This window comes from Oncorhynchus tshawytscha, linkage group LG11, assembly GCF_018296145.1.
Source record: "Oncorhynchus tshawytscha isolate Ot180627B linkage group LG11, Otsh_v2.0, whole genome shotgun sequence".
Classification (NCBI taxonomy): Eukaryota; Metazoa; Chordata; class Actinopteri; order Salmoniformes; family Salmonidae; genus Oncorhynchus; species Oncorhynchus tshawytscha.
Window position 1 is genome coordinate 16,162,584 of NC_056439.1, and position 27,585 is coordinate 16,190,168.

At 43.5% G+C, this 27,585-nt stretch overlaps 3 protein-coding genes across 5 annotated transcripts; 2 read left to right on the forward strand and 1 right to left on the reverse strand.

Moving 5' to 3' along the window:
- Window positions 1-220: 220 nt before the first annotated feature.
- Window positions 221-9,914, forward strand: LOC112261489 (XK-related protein 5). The gene is made up of 9 exons (XM_024436860.2): window positions 221-462; window positions 1,346-1,541; window positions 4,718-4,884; window positions 5,015-5,148; window positions 5,235-5,313; window positions 5,450-5,619; window positions 5,704-5,815; window positions 5,907-6,319; window positions 6,630-9,914. Exons 1-9 carry the CDS (start codon window positions 354-356, stop codon window positions 7,332-7,334), a joined length of 2,085 nt encoding a protein of 694 aa, XP_024292628.1. The 5' UTR covers window positions 221-353; the 3' UTR covers window positions 7,335-9,914.
- Window positions 9,915-10,735: 821 nt separating this feature from the next.
- LOC112261490 (cathepsin B) lies at window positions 10,736-16,151 on the forward strand. Of its 2 annotated transcripts, none has more exons than XM_024436861.2 (9): window positions 10,736-10,871; window positions 13,452-13,659; window positions 13,929-14,043; window positions 14,122-14,237; window positions 14,321-14,406; window positions 14,513-14,659; window positions 14,777-14,893; window positions 15,002-15,130; window positions 15,220-16,151. In XM_024436861.2, exons 2-9 carry the CDS (start codon window positions 13,457-13,459, stop codon window positions 15,291-15,293), a joined length of 987 nt encoding a protein of 328 aa, XP_024292629.1. In that variant the 5' UTR covers window positions 10,736-10,871; window positions 13,452-13,456; the 3' UTR covers window positions 15,294-16,151. The 2 variants fall into 2 exon arrangements, with proteins under 2 accessions (XP_024292629.1, XP_024292630.1); XM_024436862.2 differs by lacking the exon at window positions 10,736-10,871 and adding an exon at window positions 11,916-12,056.
- A 378-nt stretch (window positions 16,152-16,529) lies between these two features.
- LOC121847721 (cell growth regulator with EF hand domain protein 1-like) lies at window positions 16,530-25,037 on the reverse strand. 2 transcript variants are annotated; one of them, XM_042329829.1, is made up of 6 exons: window positions 24,869-25,037; window positions 24,286-24,391; window positions 23,694-23,765; window positions 18,236-18,306; window positions 18,040-18,164; window positions 16,530-17,726 (listed from the first exon to the last, which is right to left on the reverse strand). In XM_042329829.1, exons 1-6 carry the CDS (start codon window positions 24,903-24,905, stop codon window positions 17,325-17,327), a joined length of 813 nt encoding a protein of 270 aa, XP_042185763.1. In that variant the 5' UTR covers window positions 24,906-25,037; the 3' UTR covers window positions 16,530-17,324. The 2 variants fall into 2 exon arrangements, with proteins under 2 accessions (XP_042185763.1, XP_042185764.1); XM_042329830.1 differs by having other exon boundaries at window positions 24,846-24,902.
- Between the last annotated feature and the right edge of the window lie 2,548 nt (window positions 25,038-27,585).

A 27,585-nucleotide genomic window follows, 5' to 3' on the forward strand; every position in this document is an offset into this window, starting at 1 on the left:
TGTTTTGAGGCGATATAATGTTTGTTTACAAACATTGGAATGAAAGAAAAAAAAGCGAATATTTTGGATTCTGATGCGGGAAAGACAACTGTACTAAGCTCATGAGATATTTGCAAGGTATATTCTTCAAGAATCAATGGGTACATATCATTAATTTATACGTCCAAAAACAGATGTAGCAACTGCAGATTGACTTTTTAATGGACCATGACGGGCCATGACGTCAGAAGCCATCTTCAAAGGACTACGGATCCGAGCAGAGAACCGGGTACCCTCCCTACCTTGTACCGGATTATGCTGCATGGGACTCATCACAATAACAACACAACAGTTTAAGATTCTACATATCCGTGATGAGACAATACACCACTTCCCGGGACAGGGGAGGCTCCTGCGTGGCCTGCTGCCAAGTTTGCGTTTTCGCGTTTACTGCATTTCTCATTGTGGCTGAGCGGACTGCGCGTAAGTTTAGCACTGCCATTACCGAGAACGACCGAAACACACCTCTCCGGTGATGGAGATAGGCCTATTGTATCTCTCACCACACCTAGGCTACACGTCAAATCATATCAGTACAGGGTTATACCACGAAAGGCTGCATGCATAAAGGTTTAATTAATTCATATTTCCTAAAGTATAAAAATGTTAATCTGCATTTCCAGATACATTCGAATCTTTATAGGTGCGTGCGTCACTGGTGTTGTTTTTCTATATTTACCCAGATGGTTATGAAACCATGCAGCAGCACAGCCGCGAACACATTGCAGCTGTAGCTTTAGTTATGCTAATAGAAATGTGGCGCATTTTTGTCATATTCGAGCGCCTTTTTCTGGGTGCCATGAATGGATAGCGGATTGGGGGGACCCGACTCTACCCTCCCTCCTATACCGCCCATCTGGTCCGGCAGATGGTTCATATTGCCGAGACAGGAGAGGGAGAAAGAGGGAGGGTAGGGGAGGAGAAAGAAAATGCAGATCTGAAGGGAGAGAGCACTGCATCGTTCGTTCAGTGGTTCTCCCAGACATGAGGAGCGTGCATTTTGTAGCCAATTAGAGATACGGAAACAGCGCAGAATCTCCCAGACCCTACCCTGGCCTCAGCCTATAGTCGTGGTGGAGGTCGCACACACACATACTATGCTGAAACTGCACTTGTTCAAATGCTTAGCACGTTTGTGGTCTCGAGTCAGAACAGATGTTAATTAGGATATTAATTACACATTAGTTGATGTTAATTACATATCGATGACATTTTGCCTGTTCACATTTGTACATAAACACCGTCAGCAAGTCAGCAAAAGTGTACATTTGTGTAGATGTATTTACCAGTGCGTGTGTCTCCACAGTGATCTACTGTTTCGTGTACTACCTGTGGGTGGGGCATAACTATTGCTATGGCCACTGGGCGGGGCTTACAGCCTTGTTTCTCCTCCCTGGATGGGGCCCCCAGTTGCTTAGTTGGCTGTGGTACCAGGCAGATGGACGTATATGCAGCAAAGATCTCAAATGGACTCACATCCTGCACCTGGGCATCTTTAGAAGGTAATGTACTACATAGCAAATTGAGCTGTGTTGATTTTTCAGTGTAACATTTCAAGTGTTAAATTCACGCTGCAAGTGTGAAATTAACACTCAGTGGCATAAAAGAGCCCCCAGTGTTGGTGTTGATAAACAGAGTTATTGTTTTACACTGTGGAGAGTAAAACAGTCCCATACACATCATTATATTTCCCAGCATGCTCTACTGTAGGTAGAATCTTTAGGATTGTTTTAATATCTGTATTTGCATGTACATTGATTCATCTTATACACTAAGATAAATAACATACATTTTTCAAAACAAATCCAACCAGTTAGTTAGATTTACTGCACCCGTTACTGATTTAAATGGTTTACGTCTTTAGGTCATCTTTTTTATCAATTTTTCTAACCCTGACAGCCATTCTGAATGCAGTTTGCGGGTGAATAAAAACTGTTGGATATCCTAACTCTGGATTTCAATAGGAATTACACATCACTTTGCAAGCCAGCATAATGTGACTTGCAGGCCTGATGTGGCCTGTAATCCTGGAGTTTCCTAAACACTACTGTGTTAAGGCGTCCGCATCCTTCCCCTCTGAAACAGTTCGAAACAGTTTGTGCATATATTATGATATTTTGTGACGTTTTTGTTAGTTTTAGCCTTCGGCAAGGGTTTGTGAAGACAAAAAAATTCTCGAGGCAATGCCGAAGATCAGAAGCCGAAGTCTACGCTGATTCGACGGTGATTGGTCAACAGTGGTGATGCTTCAATAAAGTGTTTGTTGTCATTCAACGTTAGACGACTGCAGGTACTATTTAATGAAGCTGCAAGTTGAGGACTTGTGAGGCATCTGTTTCTCAAACTAGACACTCTGATGGACATGTCCTCTTGCTCAGCTGTGCACCGGGGCCTCCCACTCCTCTTTCTATTCTGGTTAGAGCCAGTTTGCTCTGTTCTGTGAAGGGAGTAGTACACAGCATTGTACGAGATCTTCAGTTTCTTGGCAATTTCTCTAATGGAATAGTCATCATTTCTCAGAACAACAATAGACTGACGAGTTTCAGAAGAAAGTGCTTTGTTTCTGGCCATTTTGAGCCTGTAATCGAACCCACAAATGCTGATGCTCCAGATACTCAACTAGTCTAAAGAAGACCAGTTTTATTGCTTCTTTAATCAGTACGACAGTTTTCAGCTGTGCTAACATAATTGCAAAAGGGTTTTCTAATGATCAATTAGCCTTTTAAAATGATAAACTTGGATTAGCTAACACAACATGCCATTGGAACACAGGAGTGATGGTTGCTGATAATGGGCCTCTGTACCCCTATGTAGATATTCCATTAAAAATCCTCAGTTTCCAGCTAAAATAGTCATTTACAACATTAACAATGTTTACACTGTATTTCTGATCAATTTTATGTTATTTTAATGGACAAAAAATTTGCTTTTCTTTCAAAAACAAGGACATTTCTAAGTGACCCCAAACTTCTGAAAGGTATTGTACTGTCGTGGCCAAACGTTTTGAGAATGACACAAATATTAATTTTCACAAAGTCTGCTGCCTCAGTTTGATTGATGGCAATTTGCATATACTCCAGAATGTTATGAAGAGTGATCAGATGAATTGCAATTAATTGCAAAGTCCCTCTTTGCCATGCAAATGAACTGAATCCCCCCAAAACATTTCCACTGCATTTCAGCCCTGCCACAAAAGGACAGGCTGACATCATGTCACTGATTCCCTCCTCGTTAACACAGGTGTGAGTGTTGACGAGGACAAGGCTGGAGATCACTCTGTCATGCTGATTGAGTTCCAATAACAGACTGGAAGCTTAAAAAGGAGGGTGGTGCTTGGAATCATTGTTCTTCCTATGTCAACCATGGTTACCTGCAAGGAAACACGTGCCGTCATCATTGCTTTGCACAAAAAGGGCTTCACAGGCAAGAATATTGCTGCCAGTAAGATTGCACCTAAATCAACCATTTATCGAATCATCAAGAACTTCAAGGAGAGCGGTTCAATTGTTGTGAAGAAGGCTTCAGGGTGCCCAAGAAAGTCCAGCAAGCGCCAGGACTGTCTCCTAAAGTTGATTCAGCTGCGGGATTGGGGCACCACCAGTACAGAGCTTGCTCAGGAATGGCAGCAGGGGACTCCCTGGTGGCACAGTGGTTAAGGGTGCTGTACTGCAGCGCCAGCTGCGCCACCAGAGACTATGGGTTCGCGCCCAGGCTCTGTCGTAACTGGCCGCGACCGGGAGGTCCGTGGGGCGACACACAATTGGTTTAGCTTTGTCCGGGTTAGGGAGGGTTTGGCCGGTAGGGAAATCCTTGTCTCATTGCGCACCAGCGACTCCTGTGGTGGGCCGGGCGCAGTGCGCGCTAACCAAGGTTGCCAGGTGCACAGTGTTTCCTCCAAAACATTTGTGTGGCTGGCTTCCGGGTTGGATGGCGCTGTGTTAAGAAGCAGTGCGGCTTGGTCGGGTTGTGTATCAGAGGACGCATGACTTTCAACCTTCGTCTCTCCCGAGCCCGTACGGGAGTTGTAGCGATGAGACAAGATAGTAGCTACTAAAAAACAATTGGATACCACAAAATTGGGGAGAAAAAAGGGGTAAAAATTCAACAACCAAAAAAAAAGGAGGCTCAGTGATTTTAATTTGGAAATCTGTTCTAAAGTATTCCTACAAATAATATAGAGATATATGTGATTGTAATTAAAGTGTAAGCAAGGTTTGTAATAATTATGTTTTAGTCAAATATTATATCTGTTTGGGCTTTTTGCAGTCTACAAATTATTTTAATTATATTCCGTCCCCCTGATCATCCACTCAAGAAAAAAATGGGCCACGGCTGAATCTAGTCCCTGCCATACAGTGTTAAAACAACACCCAAAATGACTTACTGTAACAGTGTTTTTGTTTAACACTAATATATATATATAATATATATATATATATGCAGTTTACATTTTCTACACTACAGAGTGTTACATTAACACTATAATCAGAGCACTTTTTACACTCAGAGATAGTGTTAAAATGAACTATTTAAGTGTTGATTTAACACTGCAAATGTTGCTGTGTGCTACTGTAGTACCTCTTTAGGGTTAGGGGTCAGAGGTGAGAGGTCAGCGATGAAACAAAAACAAGTGTCTCACTCCCTCTAACTCTGTTTTGTGTGTGTGTGTGTGTTCCAGGTTATGGGAGACTATGACATCCACTGGAGAGGATCGGTGTAGTGAGATAATGCAGCAGGCTGATGTTTCAGCTCTCCGCCTGTTAGAGGCACTGGTGGTAACTCTGCCACAGACTGTCTTGCAGACATATGTCCTCATCTGTACCGATGTAGGACTCTCTTCACCAGGTACTACTTGTCTGTGTGTGTGTGTGTGTCTGTGTGTGTGTTTGATACAATCACCCTACAGAGTATTCATATTATCTATCCCTCTACCTCTCTCCCCAACCTCTTTCTCTCTCTCTCACTCTCTCTCCAGTGTCAGTGTGTTTTGCGGTGTGCCTGCTGTCCCTGGCCTGGGCCTTAGTGTTGTATGCCAGAGCCTGTTCCCTCATCAGACCTGGACATCTCCCCATGACCCCTGCTGCTATTGCCTGTAGACTGCTCTGGAGGGTAGGAGGGCTGGCTGGGCTGGGTGTGTGGAAGTGTGTGTGGAAGTGTGTGTGTGATAGTAACAGACTTGTTGTAATTGTGTTTAGGTCAGTATGTTGGGAGCACGTCTCGCCACCCTCACTCTCTTCACACGCCTGTTCCGCCAGTGGGTACTTGGTGTTATTGGTGAGTGTGTGTATATATATGTGTGTGTGTGTGTGTCTCTTTTAGTGTGCGTTTGTAGATAGATGTGTGTGTGTGTGTGTGTGTGTGTGTGTGTGTGAACATTCAGTGATGTTTGTCCTGCTCCTGTGTGTCTCAGGTCTTCACTGGTTGGGTGCTACGTTCTGGTTGGTGTCGCAGCAGAGTGACATCATTAAAACGCCATTGCGCTGGCGCCTGTTCAACCTGGTTCTGGGAGCTGTTCACATCTTCCTCTTCCTCAACGTCAAAGACGGAGCCTCCAGATGCCGCATGGCCGGCTTCTACTTGGTGTGTGTGTGTGTGTGTGTTCCCTACACATATACAATCATGCGCATCCTGTGTGTGTGTAACTCTCTCTACTCTCTCCTGCAGGCCATGTTTATCGAGAACGCTCTTCTTCTGCTGGCAGGTTCCGACTTCTTCAGTGTTGCATCATGGGATAGCATGGGTATCCCAGCCGCCGTGTTCTGTAGTTTCCTCATTGGTGAGACACGCGCACACACACGCACGCGTGCGCACACACACGCACCCACACTCATACTCACATACTCATATGTCGGTCTTTGTTATTACAGGAGTGATAGCTTTAGTCCTGTACTACCGGTTCCTCCACCCTAAGTCCTTTGAGATCTTCCAGAGCATACGTCACCATGGAATGGGCGGAGCTTGTGCAGTCCGGGGCTCTTCTCTCTCATTGGAAGAGAAGAGCCATCGCCACAGTCAACTTGTGGGTGGCGGGAATCTGTTGGAGCTCCCTAGCCAATGGCAGGGCTGGAAGCACCACCACTGGTTGCTGATTCGCCTAGCCATGAAGACAGGTGATGTGGCTAGAATAAGCCATGCCTATGGTGAAGGGGGATTGGTCAGGCTGCTGGGACTAGAGGAAGAGACTCTGCCAAGGTCCCCAGACATTCCGCAACGTTCTCTCAACGTTCCACAATCTTCTCCCATCGTTCCCCAGGTTGACGAGGTCAGACAGGTGGAGGAGGTGAGATAAGCACCCAATTCCATTTTTCCCCCTTCTCCTTGAAGTGTATCCTTGACAGGTTATTGTTTTGGTCAAGTTTCTGTGTCATGTTTAGATGTTCAAAACAGTGATCTTTTCCAAATAAACCCGCACTCTGGTATCTGCTTTTGAATGGGTGCAGATTTATTTGCTATTCTCTACTACTGTTGGATGTTCTCTGATAAGTTCCTATATCTATTTCCTGGATGTGAAAACAGGACAAATTTAAGCACCAACCAAATTATTATTATTATAGAATATCATTCACCATAGCTGTCCTTCTTCTTCCTAGGTTATAAAGGCAGCCCCAGCCAGAGACATCATCAGTGAGGTGAGACAGGCAGTGAGACAGGGGGAGGTGAGACATGTGCTGCCCTCACCCTCTCCCATCCAGGAAGTCAACCCGCCGCTGGTGGAGGTCCTAGTTGAGGAGGTTAGAGGTCACCTCTCTGAGCCCTCCAACCCGCAAGACGACTCCAGCCCCCCTCATTCCAGTCCCCCTCCCTCTGAAGAACGAGATGAGGAAGACTTCCAGAGCGCAACCTACTGCTCCCCCACACCCTCTTCACCCAAGTACCCAGACTACCGCCACATCGACAGCAACGTGGTCACCTCGAACACCGAAGGGTCATCTTCTGCGGGGTCACTGGATGCCAGACGTGATTCGTCTCCAGAGAGATCACCGTCCCTGCTGTTGGGCATGGGAAGCCCCCAGCGGAACTTTAACCCCACGGAGTCTGGCACCGCCTTGTACTTCAGCACTGACACAGTCTCCCCATCCAGTGGCAGTTACCTGGGCTGGGGCTCTGAGCTGTCGCCCATCTCCACCTACCGTAGACCCTACCGCATCAGGGAGCCCCTCTTTACCTCCACCCCCAGACAGGAGCCTCGTGCTGTTCCAGAGGAACCAGGTCCTAGCCCCTCTACCACCGCCACCACCACGCACGCTAGAAAACAACTGGTCCAGTTTGTAGACCATAGAGAAAAGTTGATCTAAAGGAGGACAATGGGTGGAGTGAGATGATCAGACCTGGTCAAATACATGTAAAATACTCTCAAATACTTATTGAGGTGTATTTGATTTAGCTTGACCGGGGTGGAGCTGGGTGGGTGAGGTTTACACTTTCAGGACTATTTAATTGGTTCCATTGTACCACTGTTCCATTCCATTCCAAGCTAAATCAAGTGTGCCTAAAGTATTTAAAAGTATTTAACATGATTGTATTTGACCCAGGTCTAGAGATGATAAAGAACACAAAATATAGAGAATATGTTACAAGATATATGACGTTAGCCTGAGTGTCAGGCTGGTTCTGTATTCAACAGTGCTATTACAAAATTGTTGTCATGCCAGACAACTGGTCTATTACTAGCCAAGGGCTTGTTGACTAAATTAGAACCAGCTCAGCACCCAGGTTAGCCAGACGTGTTTCACACTAAATAACAATAGCTTGTCTTGAGTATCCATTTTAATTAGCCGGTGTGAGGTTGTGAATCCACATGTATCTATCACACACAGACACACTAACAGAGAAACTGCACTGGAAGTAGTCTTTAGTTAAGGAACAGAGGGATGTCCTTTTGCTCTTAGGCCCCGATTCAATCAATCACAGATTAAGAAAACTGCACTGTGAGTATGCTCAGAATGTCCATGCAGTATTATTTTAATAACAGATGCGGTTTCATGTTGACATTGAATGATAATGTCCGTGAGAGTAATGGCGTGTGTGGTGTGTCACATGGTTTAACGCCTCTGGTAGAGGATATACCATAGAAATAGAATCTAAAACTAGAATCTAAAACTAGATTATATTTCTATGACATAGAAATTGTGAGTGAACCCTCAGTGTGGTTTACTTTATGCTATGGATTGAATTAGTGCCATCATAAAGCGTTATGATTCATCATTAGGCTATGATAGCTTAAGTTGGGGTTTATTAAGGTTTGACAGAGAAGAGAGTTTATATGTTTGTCTTTGCTTCTTTCTTTCTTGTATATAACTGCAATAATTTGAGGCAGTTTGCACTTTTACGAGGTATTATGATATGATTGGGATAATTGAAGGGGTGCTAATAGTTAGTCAATGGAGACGCTCTGATCACATGTTAGGTTTTACTCTACTATTATAGGCTACTGTATATACATTCATTATTATAGTATTCAAATGTGATATTTAATCTAAAGTTAACAACAATAATAGGTAATGTACGTAGATACTTTCATTATGTGAAATTTTAACCGATATTCTTACTCTTATTTACAATTTGTTTACAGCTAGTCCCGACATGTCAAGCAGACCTTTAAGTCTGATAGGTACTAGTATTTAAATATATACAAAATTATTCAAATGTGTTCAGTGTTCAATTCATTTCGGTCAGTATAGGTGCTATTTCTAAATCTCGAATTTACCTCAAATGGCGAAGATATAAGATCTTTGTGGACCATTGTCGGGAGAAATCATTTCTATTTCTGTGAGACAGGAGAAAGATCCAACTAATCGTATCTATTCACGTGGCATCAAAGCAGACTGTATCTATCAGTGTGGAAGTGCCTGAAACAAGCTGCTAGTAGTATTGATGAGCTTCCGGATCCTCTACAGCCTGGTCCTATTCCTATCCCTATCCTATCCCCCCAAGGGGGCCCTTTGTTCCTAGAAGGCTAGGTAGGGAGAGAAATAGAGCTAGGCCAATCTAGAGGTTATAGGTCATGTGCTGCTATGGATGTTTGGAGGTCAGTGTTATCAGAATGTTGTGTTTTTTACATTGTTTTTTACTGTAGTTTATTTTTTGTTTAATTGTGTTTATAGTGAATTCAGAACTAACTTTGTCCCCAGGCTCAAGAGAGAGAGAGACAGCTCGGGACGAGATCAGTTCAGAACTATTGTTTTATCTCTGTTGATATAAAGGGAATGTGTGAGCTACCTAGAGCTGAGGAAAATGGTACTACTGCATGCTCGTCCTTATTTTTACACAGCCTGTCAAAGACAGTGTACTGTGTCTAATGATAGATGTGAAAAGAGAAATCACTTACACACACATTGCATTAAACAGCTTTTAGAATGTATGTCCATGCAAAGTTAATATACTAGCTAATATAGCCTACTAATATCAGTATGGACTTTTAAATGTATCTTGGTGCACAAACACGCTTTAGAATGCTATCTCAATGCCTGGCTTGATAAGGAAATAATCAGCGCTTGCCTTGTAGAAACGACAGCATCAGCTGCAATGGCTGTCAGTCTCATTGCCTTATCTGTATATGCTCGTCACAATGAATGGAATGGTGCACGTCAATTTCCAGCTTCTTGCATTGTATACATCTTCTTCTTTTTTGCCCACATTTACTGTATGAAATGTGTACAGTAGTGTTATTCACTGTGTTTTGACTCGGTAAAGTTTTGTATCTGTACTTGACAATGTGTTAATAAGATCTTGTTGTTGTTGTTGTTATTATTGTTACACCAGGTGAACGTGATGCATCTGATTGCTTCATCTAATGTCGTTATTCAAATAATATAATGGTTATTCATAATTGTATAAAGTACAGCTGAATAAACACTAGCGTTACCACGATGGAAGGATGCTGTTGCTGTTGTTTATCTAGTCATGCAGACGACCAGGGTTCAAGGCCAATCTGTCACACCTTCTTTATTCTGTTTCTTCATGATTATCTAATAAGTTGTTTGTCAGCTGAGTTAAACGAACAGAGGAACAGAAAGAAGACTGATCATTCATTAGTTACACAATAGCTTTGCTGTGGTTTATGTCTTTTGCCCTCTGATGCTTTATTTTATATGATGACTTGGCTTGTTTTGCAGTCACAAGTTGTTCTTGAAACGCAGTCTTGTGTAGAAAGTGTTAGTAAATGCAAATCCTATAGGCCTACGTTTCTGCTTTACCTGCATCAAGGGGCCTGTTCAGGAGGAGTGTATTTATTTGTATTTTACCTTTATTTTACTAGGCAAGTCAGTTAAGAACAAATTCTTATTCTTATAAAATGACAGCCTACCAAAAAGCAAAAGGCCTCCTATGGGGACGGCCTACCAAAAGGCCTCTTGCGGGGACCGGGGCTGAGAATAAAAAGTAAATGTAATTAAAATATAGGGCAAAACACACATCACGACAAGAGAGACAACACAACATGACATAAAGAGACCTAAAACAACAACATAGTATGGTAGCAACAACATGGCAACAGCCAACATGTTAGCACCCCAAAACATGGTCCAAACATTATTGGGCTAGAACTGTCTGACATTGTGCACATTTCATCTCGCCTGAATATATCCCCTACTCATCATAGTTGTTATAAATAAATAGGCCTATAGTGGTTAAATCACGGGCCTATTGTATCAATTTACTCGTTACCAAATCTAACGTGCATCTGCAAGAATCACGAGGGATACGCCAGAGGCTCGTGACAAGTCACGTGATTCACCGGATTTAAACGTCAGACTCGTTAAGGCGAAAGTAGTTTAAGAAAGGTGCACGTGTAGTGTAATTATTATTCGGTACACCGGACAAGCAGACAACAGGTAACGTATCTGAATTCACAACTTGGGGAATGTTAATGTAGCTACAGGAACTGGCAACATCGTTAGCTAGTTTACGTTAACTACTGTAGGCAACAATAGCTACACTAACGTTCATTCGCAAGCTAGCAAGATTGTCCTCTTGGATAAGACCACAATAGATAACGTTAGCTAGTTATTTATTTCCTGATGTACATTTTGTTGTGACACACAGATCGATATTAATGTTAGAATGACTTAACGTTATGCGCTTTGAAACGCGGCGGTGTTGTTTTGGGCGGTGTCTCTGTCAGCCAGCTACGTTACTTTCAGAGTGCCAGTTCTGAAATGGGTTGATGGCAACCTGATGCTATTCTCGTCTCACAACTTGTTTTCGCTATACGCGTGTGCGCGCTATGAGTTGTGCGATGACAATCTGCAATGACTACAACTCTCAATACCTTTTCGGAAAGGGTTCGGATCAATTCCCTACCCTATGTAAGCAACATGTCTGGACTGGTATGTAACGGAAATCCTGGTTTCAATGTAAACAAGTCTGATAGCCCTGGATAAGAAATTGAAAGCCAGACACTCCCTTAGTAATTGAATCTCAAAGTGACTCTTGTGGTGTCCGAAGTCAAGTGATCTGAAGTGCCTGGGCCACCCCCCATTTCATATGCAGTGTTCTTCACTCCTGTCCCAGGTCTCCCTGTGTACAGGCATTTTGTCCAAGTCTACTAGCCAAATACTTTATTCAACCAACGAACTTAATGTCTTGATGGTTATTTGATTGAGTAGCTAGCTCAATCGTGAGTGTTGGTGTTTAGCCAGAGCAAAATCCTGTCCGTACAGGTTCTATCTAGACCGTTATATGCGGGTGCTTGCAGACCGACCTACCAACGTTTGTCAGTTAATTTCCCATGTGATGAGGCTAGTGATTCATGTCAAAGCAGAACAATAAGAGTCACTGCTGAGAAATACTCTTTCAATTTCCTCTGTGGGTGGGTACAATTTGTGGTGCGTTCCAACAGGAATCTGTAACAAAACTTCGTAGATAACAAGGTTGGTAACAAACAACGAATACAAAGTTGTATAGCGGCAGAGTAAGATGGCTATTTAATCACGTTTTCACTCATTTTTTTTCGGGAATAAACAAGTTATGTCCTCACTCTGGTAGCCTATGGACAAACATTAAGAATAAGCTACGTGGTGAGTAGATGCCTATTCGGCAGCTAGTTAGCTAGGTGAATTGATCCATGTTACTTTGTATGCCTTTGTTGGCATCCTTGTACATTACGAAGTTTTTGGAACAGATTCCTTTTGGAACGTTCCACCTTTTATGAATGCCTGTTCTGACAGTTCAGGTATTTCCCCCTTACTAAACGTTGCCCTGTTTATGTCCTTTTGAGACTAGTTTAGACGTGGTTGGAGTTACCCTAACCTTGACCTACTGATGGAAGACGTGGTGCTGCTTTATCAATTGCCAATGGGATAGCTTGTTGCACCAGTCTCAGACAGGATGGGGAAAAAATGTCTTATAGGCATGTAGCAATTCCTTTAACTTTAATCAAGTCAAAAAATGAAATCTGAAAGTCTTGGTGAGTCATATGTTCCTCTACCATATGACCAGTGGTCCTGTGCTTTAGAGAAGTTATTGCTACTGGCCCTGCTTATTAGGGAAGTAGTACTTGGCTGCCTGCCTGGCTGAATGTTGTCAATGCTGCGTTGAGAGGAGTCCTAGGCAGTCATGTTGTCGAGGGGAATTTCATGTTGAACTACTTGCCCCTTTCTAGATCATTTTGCTGCTGACTTATGCCTGCCATGTGACTTCAATATTGCACCACCAACCCCCCTTTACCAAGAATGACTGCACCTCCAGTTAAATGGAAGACCTCTTCTTTCTGTCCTCTTGATCTGATTGTGCTGAGTGGTCTGTTCTGTGGCCTTGCTCTTAAGAGCTGCTTTAGGTCAGCTCACGTGTTTGTGTCCCTGCATGACTGCATGCTCACGTCACAACACTTGTGACTACCTGACGCCAGTCTGCAGGCGGTAGGTCTGCATGTGGCATTAGCTTTGTTATTAACTAGGCGATTACGTACCAAACTTGTTGATTAGGGCCTAGCCTTCACCTTTACAAGGATCACATGGAGTGGAGATGTAACGGATGTGAAACGGCTAGCTTAGTTAGCGGTGGTGCGCGTTAAATAGCGTTTCAATCGGTGACGTCACTTGCTCTGAGACCTTGAAGTAGTTCCCCTTGCTCTGCAAGGGCAGTGGCTTTTGTGGAGCGATGGGTAACGATGCTTTGTGGGTGACTGTTGATGTGTGCAGAGGGTCCCTGGTTCGCGCCTGGGTATGGGCGAGGGGACGGTCTATAGTTATACTGTTACAGAGAGACTAGTCTCTTTCAACAGTTGGTGGAAGAATTCCCATCGTCAGTCGACATCTCGGTAAATGTGCCACATTTAGTTAAGTCTAATTTCCACCTGTGGGTGTCTAGATACGGGGTTGACTTCGTCTGGGCACGCAAATGTCCAAAACTACATTGCCTTACTCTTCTTTAGTTTGCACTCCAGTTCCCATGATGCCTTCATGTCCTTACAGGAAGTATGTGGTGTGTGCTGTTGCTGGTGTCTGGGCTGTCAATCAGCTGGGCCCGGCCCCGCCTACCTCTGCTCTCTCATGAGATGGTAAACTACATCAACGAGGCCAACACTACATGGAAGGCTGGCCACAACTTTCATAATGTGGACTACAGCTATGTCAAGAAGCTGTGTGGCACCCTGCTCAAAGGACCCAAACTCTCCACCATGTGAGTGTCAGCTGTGTGTGGGTTGTATTGAGGGAATGTACTAGCTAGTGTGTTGGTGCTGAATCGAGAGACTGCAAGAAGGAAGTGAAAAGTGGCTGAACTTCAGGTTGATTCCACCAACACTACACAGTAACTGTACACATGTTCAGTCTTGGTCCTCTCCTGTTATTCTCTCCCCTCTTTCTCCATGGCTGTCTCTCTGGAGGGTTAGTGTGTAAGGTAGGTTGTAGCATGTAGGGTTAATGACCGCCTTGTTCTCTCCTCTGTAGGGTGCAGTATACAGGGGACATGGAGCTGCCTAAAAACTTTGACCCCAGACTGCAGTGGCCCAACTGCCCCACTCTGAAGGAGGTCAGGGACCAGGGCTCCTGTGGCAGCTGCTGGGTAAGAACACACACACGGATATTCCTGTGACTGATCTGTGAAGTTGAGTGCGTGTTTGACATGCTTGTTCCTCTGAAGGCGTTTGGTGCTGTGGAGGCCATCTCAGACCGCGTGTGTATCCACAGCAACGCCAAAGTCAGCGTGGAGATCTCCTCTGAAGACCTGCTCAGCTGTTGTGAAAGTTGTGGCATGGGGTATGTGCATATAAATGTTTCTCGTTCACCTGCTCTGTGCAATTGGTGTGATTTGTGCGCTTGCATTAACTGTGTGTTCTTAGATGTAATGGTGGTTACCCCTCTGCTGCGTGGGACTTCTGGACTAAAGAGGGGCTGGTCTCTGGAGGACTCTATGACTCTCACATTGGTGAGTAGTGAGCACACTTTCTCACTGTTTCCCCACAGTCGTCCCTACTCCATCCTCTCTGAGCATCATGTGAAACGCACTTATTCTCTGTCTGGTTGTCTCTCAGGTTGCAGGCCCTACTCCATCCCTCCCTGTGAGCACCATGTCAACGGCACACGACCCCCCTGTAAAGGAGAGGAGGGTGACACCCCACAATGTACCAACCAGTGTGAGCCGGGATACACACCTGGCTACAAGCAGGACAAGCACTTCGGTAAGACACATGCATTATGTATTAATTTGAAAATGAGTGATTTAATCTGTACTGTTAGTGTATTCAAGCAAGGCTCTGGCCCATGGAGATGCACATGCCCTATCTCCTGTCCTCTAGGTAAGCGTTCGTACAGTGTGCCCTCTGACGAGAAGGAGATCATGAAGGAGCTCTACAAGAATGGGCCTGTAGAGGGTGCTTTCACTGTCTATGAAGACTTCCTGCTCTACAAGTCTGGTGAGGTCACGCACTTAATTTCCACTCTTGCTTTCATTTACCCACTCACTTTTCACTCTATCAAACATTTTTCCTATTTCTCACACCCTAACACTTATCTCTCTATAGGTGTGTACCGGCATGTCTCTGGTAGTGCAGTAGGAGGCCATGCCATTAAGGTCCTAGGCTGGGGAGAGGAGGGGGGAACTCCTTACTGGCTGGCTGCTAACTCCTGGAACACTGACTGGGGAGATAATGGTGAGACACTCTGGTCAAATAAGACCTCACCTGTTGAGCAATAGCTTTTTCTGGTGTCTAATGTGTGTATTTTCTCTCCTGTGTCTCAGGTTTCTTCAAGATCGTGCGAGGTGAAGACCACTGTGGCATCGAGTCTGAGATGGTGGCTGGCATCCCTTTGTAACCATGACAATGTTAACAGGATGTGATGAGGTGGCTGCAGATGCGCCGGTTTCCTGTCCACTAGACGGCGACCCGGCAACTCTGTAGTTCCAAAATAATTTAAGAGAAGGAAACTCCACCCTATCAGAGGGAAAGATGGAGCTACTACCATATTGCTCATACCTGTCTTATTCTGATTTGCTTCAGATCTGTCCTATTCTGATTTGCTTCAGATCTGAGTAGTGTGTCAGAGTAGTGGCTAGGGTTCTATTTGGACCATGGCTTTGTCTATTTTTAGTTCAATGTTTCACTATTTTGAACTACAGGACAGAACACTACTAATGTCTGTGGTACAGTGTTACCTATGGCTCATGTTACGTGTATGACCAGCTGTCTCGGGGTGGCTCTGGGTCAATGTCACACCGGGTGTCTCTAGTGGCTTCCTCTTGTATCTGACAACACAGAATGGGTGAAGGCAATATGGAGGATCCCTGTGACGTATATGCTTTCACCTGTCCAGTTGTGTTGTCAGTGCAGGGAGAATAACCACTAGACTATAGAGACCGTCCCCAGTGAGTATGATGTTGCCAGTGATGGCAAGGTCACTAGCTATGCTAAAATACTTCTGTCCCAGTATGCATTTATTTAATTATGCTTTTAAAGTGTTAAACCCTTTTTTTTTTTTTTATATATTTTTCATTTGACGTGATCAGTTGTGCACATTTTGTTAACTTGGATCATCATTGAGAAATTGATTTTTTTTGTAGTAGTGATGGGTTGTGATTTGAATGATTTTTCTAATGGTTCTCTCCTTACTCTGATGAAGTGTTCTGAGATGCTTGTTTGAGTTACATGATGAAATAAAAGTTTACATGTTTGACTTGGCCTCAAACTGTCATGTCCTTCAGTGGATTCCCCCAGAACATGTTTTTCTAAACGTCCACCTAATGTTCTATACATGCCTCGGCATTCTGTTTTACTTTGACCCATCTGGTGACTAAATTGTCATTAGTAGGTATGGACCCATATGCACTTGTGGGTTTTCATAGTGTAAGCAACATGGTGAGACTTCCACATACTGGTAGCTTAGATGACAAGGTGGTGAATATTACCATATTGCTTACAGCTGTCATCCTCTTGGCTCTCCAAGTGCTTAGGGGCCCAATTGGGTTTTGGCATAGCAATCCCTGAGTGGAAGTTTTTTAAATTTATTTTTTTAAACAAGGTGCAATCAGTGACCACTGAGAAACTACAAAGGTGGCAGTCGTGTTGGCTTTTTTTTGTCATAAATATACAAACCTTCCAATTCAGGAACTTTACAGCAAACCAAATATTTATCCCATGTTCCTAAATCATTGATTACACAACTCCACAAAGTGTTTCCTCCCCTCATGGATTTTAAAGGAACAAGTGCACACTTCTAGAATTGAGACTAAATTGGGCTCTAGTTTACTGTGAGCAGGCAGCAAAATAAATGTAATCTGAAAATCACCAGATGGCACTTCAGTTTATAGGTTTTTCGATCTGGAAAAGGGAGAATCTAGTCAACAGCTGCTGTGACGGAGCCCAATTCCATGAGTTAAAGGGCTTTTCCCACTGAATTTCTTAAACCACACCACTCCTTTTGCATTCATGAGGGGAGTGAACATTTAATATTGCACTGGAGGGGAACACTTTCTCCAAGTATCATTTAAAGGCATTGTGTTGACAAGTTCATACATGCAGTCCATTAACTTCTTCAGATTGTCCATTCCAATATGGCTTCATTTTCATAGCAACTATTTAGCAGTGTATGGTATCTTTTGGCAAAATACATTTAATACTGAATTATATTCTCACTTGATCTTGTTCAGAAGTGCAATGTGAAATAACAGCAGCTTAAACAATCTGGCTGACATGTTTAATTCAGTACCAAAGAAAAATCCCTCAATGTGAAAAACAAGCCCCTCCAAGGTAGATGAGGGGCTGTGATTTGCTAACTGCTGTCAGTCAAAGGGCTCCTGCTATTGTCTGGACGGAAGTGTTGGAGTGCTGTTTACGTGTTATTGTGTGTTTACATTTCAGGCTGCCCCTGATGTACAGGAGCAGGCCTATTTTGCTCATGATCAGCAGTAGGGGCCTCTGGGATATGCAGTCCTTTCTCCTCTGCCTGTATAGGATGTTCATTGGTCTTAACTTCCTGTCCCACAACTCTTGGCTTTGACTCTTCGTCCTTGGGCTGTTCCTCTACATTCCTCTCTTTCTGTGCTGCTTTTTCTAGTTTTGGTTCCTCAACTTTGACTTCCACTTGGACATTTACCTGCTCCTGTGCCACACTTCCTCCCTGTTCAGGTGCACCCTGGGAGTAGGAGTCTGGTTGTTGTAGTTTGGGGGGAGAGAGTAGCTCGGGGGGAGCTATTAGACCATCCATGTTTAGATCCTGAGTCTGCAGGAGAAAGTCTACCATGTCCACCACCTGGGACGCACACACACGACAAAAAACATTGGCTTAGTGTACATATTCACTAACTGAAACACTGTACGGTCAACTTCAGCGTTAGTGGAGATTTACTTACAGCTAAAGTGAGTCCAACAGTAACATCTTCATACTGACAACAGTGCAGGCTACATTATCTATTTGAATCCTGATACACAACCCTTATATTATGTCCTGCTAGCTAGTAGGCTAAACTGACTAAGATCAAGACAAAGTATGTCCTAACCATAACAATGAAGATCTTTTCTACAGATGTTCCACACACACACACACACACACACACCCCTCTCACCGGCTCAGCTGACTGTTCTCCAGGCCTATTGTGGGAGTTGTATTCAGAGAGCAGCCTCATCATCTCCAGGCCATCCATGTCACCGCTGCGGTCATAGTCATGGAGACTAAACAGGAAAAACACCTCTGACCAGCAGGAAATAGGAAGATGTTTTATTCATTATTTATGTCAATGATTGTGTGTGTGATGTGTTTACCTTGTTCCCAGGTGCTATCTGGTCCTCCCTGTCCCTCCTTCAGGTTGGCCTTGATGTAGCTCTGCAGCAGCCTAACACACACACACACACACACACACACACACACACACACACACACACACACACACACACACACACACACACACACACACACACACACACACACACACACACACACACACACACACACACACACACACACACACACACACACACACACACACACACGGTTAGAGGCCAGCAGTTACGGTTCACAGAGGTTAGGGCTCGGGATAGGTTCAAGGTTCAACCTCAGGCCCACCTGACTGGGTAGCACATTACTTCACTGTACAGAAAGTATAATCTAGTCTCAACATGTCTCAAGGTTTTACAAACAAGCTCTCTGTTCCCTCCCTGGTGTGTTCTGTGTACAGTAGGGTTAAATATATTCCCTGTATTTTTCAAATGTTCAAACAATCCCGAGAATAAATCACTTTTCTCCCGTGTAAGCAGATATTTCCCCACCCAAACCGGAAGTGTCATGTTAAAACATTACGAACACCTTCTTAATATTGAGCTGCACCCCCCCTCCCTGGTAGTGGATCTCTACTCCAAATAGGTCGTTCCATCTCATCCCACAGATGCTCAATTAGATTGAGATCTGGTGGCTGAACACCATCCCCATCGTCAAACATGGAGGTGGAAACATTATGCTTTGGGGGTGTTTTTCTGCTAAGGGGACAGGACAACTTCACTGCATCAAAGGGACAATGGATGGGGCCATGTACCGTTAAATCTTGGATGAGAACCTCCTTCCCTCAGCCAGGGCATTGAAAATGGGTCGTGGATGGGTATTCCAGCATGACAATGACCCAAAACACACGGCCAAGGCAACAAAGGAGTGGCTCAAGAAAAAGCATATTAACTTCTTATGGCTGGGGGGGCAGTATTTAGTAGCTTGGATGAATAAGTTGGCTAAAGTAAACGGCCTGCTCCTCAGTCTCAGTTGCTAATATATGCATATTATTATTGGTATTGGATAGAAAACACTCTAAAGTTCCTAAAACTGTTTGAATGATGTGAGTATAACAGAACTCATATGGCAGGCAAAATCCTGAGGAGAAATCAAAACAGGAAGTGAGAAATCTGAGCTTTGTATGTATTCATCAGAGTCCCCAATGAAATCCCCTTGAGATATTAATGATGTTGCACTGCCTAAGGGGTCCACTAGACGTCAACCATCCATAGAAATTTGAGTGAGACTTCTACGGTGTTGTGGGAGTGAATGAGAACAGAATCTATCAGGTGTCTGGCAGTCAGACATTTTCTGATCACGCTTATTCCTCATGGTACCCACTTGCGTTCCATTGTTCATGAAGACACGAAGGAATACTCCGGTTGGAACTTTATTGAAGCTATATGTTAAAAACATCCTAATGATTGATTCTGTACTTAGTTTGAAATGTTTTGTCGACCAGTAATATAACATTTTGTCCGATGTAACACTGACCAGAATGAGCTTTTGGATATGTATACCAAACGCGTTAACAAAAGGTATTTGGACATAAATAACGGACCTTATCGAACAAAACAAACATTTATTGTGGACCTGGGATTCCTGGAGTGCTTTCTGATGTAGATCATCAAAGGTAAGGGAATATTTATCATGTCATTTCTTGTTTATGTTGACGCCATCTTTGCGGCTATTGTGACGTTTACTTCTGAGCGCCGTCTCAGATTATTGCATGGGTTTCTTTTTCCGTAAAGTTTTTTTGAAATCTGACACAGTGGTTGCATTAAGGAGAGGTATATCTATAATTCCATGTGTATAGCTTGTATTATCATCTACATTTATGATGATTATTTCTGTTGAATGATGTGGCTATGCAAAACACTGGATGTTTTTGGAACTAGTGAATGTAACGCGCCAATGTAAACTCATATTTTGATAAATATGAACTTTATCAAACAAAACATACATGTATTGTGTAACATGAAGTCCTATGATTGTCATCTGATGAAGATGATCAAAGGTTAGTGATTAATTTTATCTCTATTTGTGGTTTTTGTGACTCTGGCTGGAAAATCTTTTGCTGGAAAAATGGCTGTGTTTTTCTGTGGCTGTGTGGTGACCTAACATAATTGTTTATGGTGCTTTTGCTGTAAAGCATATTTGAAATCGGACACTGTGGTGGGATTAACAACAAGATTAGCTTTAAAATAGTATGAGATACATGTATGTTTGAGGAATTTTATGAGATTTTTTTATGTTTTGAAATTGACGCCCTGCACTTTCACTGGCTGTTGTCATATCGCTCCCGTTAATGGGATTGCAGCCATGAGAAGTTAAGGTCCTGGAGGGGCCTAGCCAGTCTCCAGACCTTAATCCCATAGAAAATCTGTGGAGGGAGCTGAAGGTTCGAGTTGCCAAACGTCAGCCTCGAAACCTTAATGACTTGGAGAAGATCTGCAAAGAGGAGTGGGATGAAATCCCTCCTGAGATGTGTGCAAACCTGGTGGCCAACTACAAGAAATGTCTGACCCCTGTGATTGCCAACAAGGGTTTTGCCACCAAGTATTAAGTCATGTTTTGCAGAGGGGTCAAATACTTATTTCCCTCATTAAAATGCAAATAAATTTATAACATTTTTGACATGCGTTTTTCTGGATTTTGTTGTTGTTATTCTGTCTCTCACTGTTCAAATAAACCTACCATTCAAATTATAGACTGATCATTTCTTTATCAGTGGGCAAACATACAAAATCAGCAGGGGATCAAATACTTTTTCCCCTCACTGTATCCTGTGGCAAACGTTGCTCCACTTTTATCAAGGGACCCAATGTATGGAATGAAAACACCCCACACCATCACCACCAGCCTGCAATGTTGAGATGAGGCATGATGGATGGATGTACTCGTGGTTTTCTCCATACCCTAGTCGTCCTATCAGTGTGAAACAGCAGGAACCAGGATTCATCAGACCAGGCAATGTTTCCAATTCTCCAGTGTCCGGTGTTTTCGTTCTTTAGCCCACTGCAACTACAGTTTCTTGTTTTTTTTTTTGCTGAAAGAACTATAAGGTCGTCGGCTGCCATACCCAATTCGTGTCAAGGTACGACATGTTGTGCATTCTTTTATGGGTCTTTGGGCACCAATGTTGTACTGGACTGTCAGTTGACTAACTGTAGCCCGTTTGTTGCTCAGCACAATTTGTGACAGCCAGCTTTGTCCTCTTTCATCAATAACCCGTTTTCGACCACTGGTCTGACGTTGGCTGGATGTCCTTTGGGTGGTGGACCATTCTTGATACATATGGGAAACTATTGAGCATGAAAAACCCGGCAGAGTTTTTGACACACTCAAACTGGTGCGCATGGCATGTACTACTGTACACAATGTTCCCTCAAAATGTTTCGTCACTGAGCAAATTTCAGGTCTGCTGAGCGCAAGCTTGAATGTTGTGAAGATTCTGTGCAACTTCCAGTGCACGTTTACTGTGAATACTGAGGCTGTACCCACTTTAAGTTACAGTTGTAACAATGGCCAACTAGGCTACTGTGGATATTTGATCATAATATAGGCCTACCAGAGTGCCCTACCATAAAAAACAATGGAGAAAATGCATCGCATGACATATGAACATGGAAATTGCTGTTCTATCATTCAGCCTACAGTAGCAGCCAATGTATGGTGTTGAATGTACAGTAGACCTACATTCCATGAGACTTAAAAAAACATGCAGGGCTTGACATTAACCTGTTTATACACTTGTCCTTCAGACAAGGAGGTGACTGAAAATGGTGTTGTTTGATGCAAGAAACCACTTTACAAAATCAAATGCAATTATTATTCCCATACCATTATTACAGAGAATCAGACAAATTATGCTGCTCTCTGCCTATTGGCTGCTTAGCTTATTCAAGCCTGCCTCAAAATACAACACTGCCCCTTTATGACAAAAAAAAGCTCTTTACCTGACTTGTACACATTTTGTGCTCTTGTAGGCAGTCACGACCCTATTGCGGACTAGAAGTTATCTATAACCAGGCTAATATCTCACTAACTAGCAAAGGATATGAGCAAAATGTGCACAAATGGCTACATGGAGCTCTTGCTTTGATCTGCACAGTACAGTTCAAGTAAGATCCATATATGACAATGGTCTATTTGCATATAGGCCTACTGCAGCTCTGATTTGTTATGCCGCACTGGTCTGGTCGTGCGAAATAGACTCCTACTCCGAAATCTCTTGCATAGTTGGTTTTGTTTCGGTATGTTGCAATGAAAGCAGCTAATATTGCGCTGATTTGATCACTATTGCCACAGTAAAGGGAAACGTTGACGAGTGTGGCTGAAATAGCCCAATCCACTCATTTGAAGGGGTGTCCACATGCACTATTTATACAAAAGTATCAATCTTGAACATAACTATCTATTTTGGCGAGAGAGAAAGACTGCGAGAGTGCTCGCGAGCGCACTGACTTAAAGCAACGATATTCAAGCTATATGCAGTTTTAAAACTCTGCAGCTGAAATTACATTTTAAAAAAGCTGACCCCTGAAAGCCAGATGGAGATGTGTAAATAAGATGCAGATTCAGTACTTATAGCCTGTTAATGTAGTATAGGCTATGCTGCAGCACATTGGTGAGTCAAGAAAAAAAAGTAACCATGATGAGATGATATATGCATTGTGAACTGGGTTTCATACTGAGATGCCCTGTCTGTCCCCCACCCTGAGTGATGATGATTGATCATGCAGATAGCAGAGAAGTCCGTAGACAAGACAGATTTAGACATTGCATATAATTTTAAAGTTCCATTTCACATCATGCTGTTCATAGAAAGAATTTATTATAATTTACCGGTTTCTCGCAGTTATTCATCCCAGGAAAAAGGAGTGCGTTCGGACGGAAATATGCTATTCAACCCCTAGTGTACAGTTAGCATGCCCTTGTGCTCACCTGTCTTAAATCACACAGTAGGCCTAGTCAGTGGCGGTGTGTGAGCTGCATATAAATTGAGGCCTGGACAGATCACACACCTAGACAACCTTTCACCTTTTAGAGAACACAACTAAATGGGGTAATTGTGTAATAAGCAGAAACTATTTCAGTCATTTGTTTGTTCAACCAGATTGTTGTGAAAATAGGCAGTCATACTGGCAGCATAACACAAGTCAGGTTGACAAAGGCAAACATTATAACAGCATCATAAACCTGTGTTAGAACATAGCTACATACAGTATCTTATCTGTCTGGGAGACACATCATAACACCTACTCAAAGTCCAGAGCAGACATTGTGAATTAACATAATACATGCCCCTGTCAGATTAAAGGGTTAAATTAGGGCTGGAGCAAAGCCCTGCACACACAGCAGCTCTCCTGGAGGAGGGTTGGCCAGATTTGGCCTCATTAAACCCTTTATCTTGTAGAGTTGACCACCCCTGTAATAATTAAAGTAAAAGGTGCCACGCACCTGCGCTCCTCGTCTCCAGAGCCAAAGGGATTGGCCAGTGTGAGAGGGGGAGGGGCTCCTGCTGACTCTACTCTGTGGGACAAATACACACACAGAGAAAGAGAGAGACTTGTGATAACAAATACTTTGTTGGTTTTATTAATAGGATTAAATGCAGGGAAAGATTATCTTTGACCTCTACCTGAGGTACTATATAAAACAGGCTCTCGGAACTCTGATCCCTATTTCTCCTCTGTTGTTGTTACCACCCAGGGACAGGATGTGATGTAATTCCCTAAACATCATACTTCCTGTCTCTGTTATTCCTATATGACTTCCTCTGTTTAAAAAAAAGATTTTTACTTCAGGTGGCATCACTCCTACACAACGCTAGTCCCTCAGTGCTGGCTGATGGCTGAATGCTGTCAGGAGCACTACACATCATGTTGTCTGACTGGCTCACCAAATAAACAACAAAAGAAAGGAAGGCAAAATATACCCAAGCCAACAGGAAACCTAAACCTGCTGGAAAATCCATCTAGGTTCATATTAAAAACTTGAGGCCAAACCCTATACCTTCGATGTGTGTATGTGTGTGTGTGTCAGGGCCCACCTTTGGTCCCCGGGCACCTGTGGCGCAGAAACACACTGGTGCGCGAGTAGGAGCAGGGAAAGCACACCCGTCACCAACATGTCAGCGCCAGTCTCTAACGATGCACCTGCAAGTACGAAAATAACTGGGGCTGTCATTCCGCTCCGACATTAAACATTTTAGGCGTATCGTAACATTTAGGCCGTTCATTTTGTTATTCAAACATTTCTGAATGATGTTCTGGAAGATGTAACTAAGGCAATAACCGTAGGCTATGAGAAATCATTTATGCTTTCAGCCCATCAGTTCTGCATCCGTAGGAAGGCCAGACGAGCGTAGGCTATTTTACAGTTGCAGTGATTTGGCATTTGTGTCCAACGTTGAATTATTAAGCGGTATCATCATAACATACAGTAGGCCTGGTGCTTTAAAACATCTCCATTATTACTACAGAGATAGCTGTGATGCTAATGCTGCAACATTGTATCCATCTGACGCTACAAAAGTAACGTAGCAATCTCTCACTCAAAACGTCTGTCAAATAAGTTATGATGCATCGTTTTAAATAGTTGCAATCTTACATTGCAATGTTGCCTTATCCTACCTGATGGCCCGTTTGACGAGTAGACAGAGAAACGCATGCTAACGCCGTGTTGTAAATTGAGGTTGTGATTTCATAGCGGGAGATTCTACAGTTCAGCCCTCCCGGTAATATCTGCACTGCGCAGCAGCGAGAGCGAGTCACCGGTCGAATCATTACAATACATCCTTCTTTTCTTCCTTTAAGTGTTCACTGATCTGACGTAACAGCAGAGGTGGACGATATATGGTGGGAAGGATGTATTTTGAAAGTATTCGAACTGGCCCACGGGATCTGTTTTGGTCAATGACTGGGTCCACGTGGAACCCCGGGCGAGGAGAGGACGTGTCATGGTCAGTGCGGTCTCTCGCTTTCTCTCAATTTCAATTTAAGGGCTCTCTTTCCGCCCTATACTGGCGATGCCACGTAGCTGCAGCTGACTAGGCACGACTCAGACGGGGAGGGAACGACGGTAGATTGTGTGTGCAGCTGCGCTGCTACTGTTCTGTAGTGTAATTTCCCCCTGCCTCTCTTTCTCGTATAAGCCCATGAACTGCACTTTTCTACATGAATTGTGAGCATGGATGTCCCCCGCTACCGAGCAAATGGTGCACCGCAGGGCGCTCATCCTCGCCAGCCAGCAGCCGCTATAAAATAGCTCACTCACACATTCTCACTGGCAGACTACATTGGTCCAATACCTACTTTTCATCATTATAACTGACATGACAACATTCACCTTCATTTATAATGTTTCTTTTGACTACACAGCTACGAATTTCCCGTTGGAACAAATGGATTGTTTTTGAAAATGTAGTCCACTTGTCTCTCTCGCTGTTGGAAAAGCTTGGTGGAGTAGGGTGTGGCTGCTTGGTTATAGAGAGTTGGAGCAATGATTAGTCCAAAGTGCGACATATACAGAGTATACAAAACATTAAGAACGCCTGCACTCTCCATTACATAGAATGAACCAACTGAATCCAGGTGAAAGCTATGATCCCTTATTGATGTCACTTGTTAAATCCACTTCGATCAGTGTAGATTAAGGGAAGGAGACGGGTTAAAGAAGGATATTTAAGCATTGAGACATGGATTGTGTGTGTGCCATTCAGAAAGTGAATGGGAAAGACAAAATATTTAAGTGCCTTTGAACGGGGTATGGTGGTAGGTGCCAGCAGAACCGGTTTGTGTCACAAACGGCAACGCTGCTGGGTTTTTCATGCTCAACAGTTCCATGTATATCAAGAATGGTCCACCACCCAAAGGACATCAAGCCAACTTGACAACCGTGCATTGGAGCATTGGAGTCAACATCCTTTTGGAACCCTTTTGACACCTTGTAGAATCCATTCCCCGACAAATTAATGCTGTTCTGAGGGCAAAAGGGGTGAGGGGACTCAATATTAGGAAGGTGTTCCTCATGTTTGATATACTCAGTGTAGGTTTGCGTGTGTTTAACCACATTATTGTAATCTTCCACTGTAATGATTTGTTTTCACCACTAGATGACAATCTTGTCTTACTAGCAGATTTCCTCCCAGTGCTGTTGTCTCTCACTTGATATGGAAATAAAAAGTTTGTCTGACACACACTTGCCCTATTTTGGACCTCTCTTTACTTCTGTGAATTGTGGTGGGCCAAAGGACGGTAATGCAAACAGAGGAGAATGAGAGAGGGAGGCGGCGAGGGAGGTAGGAAATAAGAACATGTGGTAGAGGGAAGGAGAGAACAAACAGAGGGCCTCAGTCTCAAATCAGGGAGAGTGAGGCAGAAAGGGAAGGATGGTGAGAGGGATGGATGGAGAGCAGGAGAGAGATGAAAGGATTGAGTATCAGAAGACAATCTCAGCATGATCCCTGTGCTGGAGCGCCAGATTGGTTGTCGGGGAGAGGCTGACACGCACATACGTACTGAGGCAAGGGCACAGACACACGCACACTATAGGCTACAGTGATAAAGTTCACATTTTAGGATTAGATAGCCTACATGCAGCTTCTCTTCTGTCATTACTTGTTGCCCTAGGCTAAATAAACCCTTGCTCACCAGAATAATGTCATATATAGATAGAATAAATACCCTCTCACTAGTGTAATGTCAAATCAATCGAATGAATGCTTCAATTGAGTTGGTTCTCTCTTACGCACAGAAAAGACGCTTAGGGATGTGGAGAATATGCCAACCCCCCAAAAAGGCCAAAGATTTTCCATTAAAATCCAAATTACATCAGTTTGTTCGGTTTTAAGGGACTGTATGTTATTTTTAATGAGGGACACCTGGAGAAAATCGTAGCTCTCTGAAATAAAATTTGATGGCCCTCCCTTCAGTCAAATCTCTCTCACAGCTGCTAACTGGGATGGTCAGTGTGGCCTGTATGATTGCCTTCAGTGATGGGAACTTTAGGCCTAAATGCTCAAGCGTACACACATTTGTTCTGACTGTCTGAACAGACTAACAGCCTCACCTGTTGTTAATAATGTAGACAATGTTAGAGCACAGTGTAGAATTTGCAAAAACAAAATCTCATATAAAGCCGGTTCTACGCACAACCTATACCGGCATATGCAAACTGTGCACCCAACTGTGAAGCTAGCTGTAGCGGAGCTTCGAGAATCTAGCGGGCCTGCTAGTGATAGTGGTGGACCCAGCACCTCCACAAGTGGAGATGTATCCACTCAGTCAAGTCTTCTATGGACCAGTTTATGTCAAAGTCTATGTCTGTAGAAAAACAAGGCCAAATTGAT

Excerpts from the sequence above, each read along its gene's own strand:
- LOC112261489 (XM_024436860.2), top strand. The coding sequence starts at position 354 with ATGAGACAATACACCACTTCCCGGGACAGGGGAGGCTCCTGCGTGGCC. Across the intron at positions 1,542-4,717 it reads CACCTGGGCATCTTTAGAAG|GTTATGGGAGACTATGACAT; the intron begins GTAATGTACTAC and ends TGTGTGTTCCAG. Across the intron at positions 6,320-6,629 it reads AGGTCAGACAGGTGGAGGAG|GTTATAAAGGCAGCCCCAGC; the intron begins GTGAGATAAGCA and ends TCTTCTTCCTAG.
- LOC112261490 (XM_024436861.2), top strand. The coding sequence starts at position 13,457 with ATGTGGTGTGTGCTGTTGCTGGTGTCTGGGCTGTCAATCAGCTGGGCC. Across the intron at positions 14,044-14,121 it reads GCTCCTGTGGCAGCTGCTGG|GCGTTTGGTGCTGTGGAGGC; the intron begins GTAAGAACACAC and ends GTTCCTCTGAAG. Across the intron at positions 15,131-15,219 it reads CACTGACTGGGGAGATAATG|GTTTCTTCAAGATCGTGCGA; the intron begins GTGAGACACTCT and ends CCTGTGTCTCAG.
- LOC121847721 (XM_042329829.1), bottom strand. The coding sequence starts at position 24,905 with ATGCGTTTCTCTGTCTACTCGTCAAACGGGCCATCAG. Across the intron at positions 24,392-24,868 it reads CTCGTCAAACGGGCCATCAG|GTGCATCGTTAGAGACTGGC; the intron begins GTAGGATAAGGC and ends TCGTACTTGCAG. Across the intron at positions 23,766-24,285 it reads CAGGTGCCCGGGGACCAAAG|AGTAGAGTCAGCAGGAGCCC; the intron begins GTGGGCCCTGAC and ends TTTGTCCCACAG.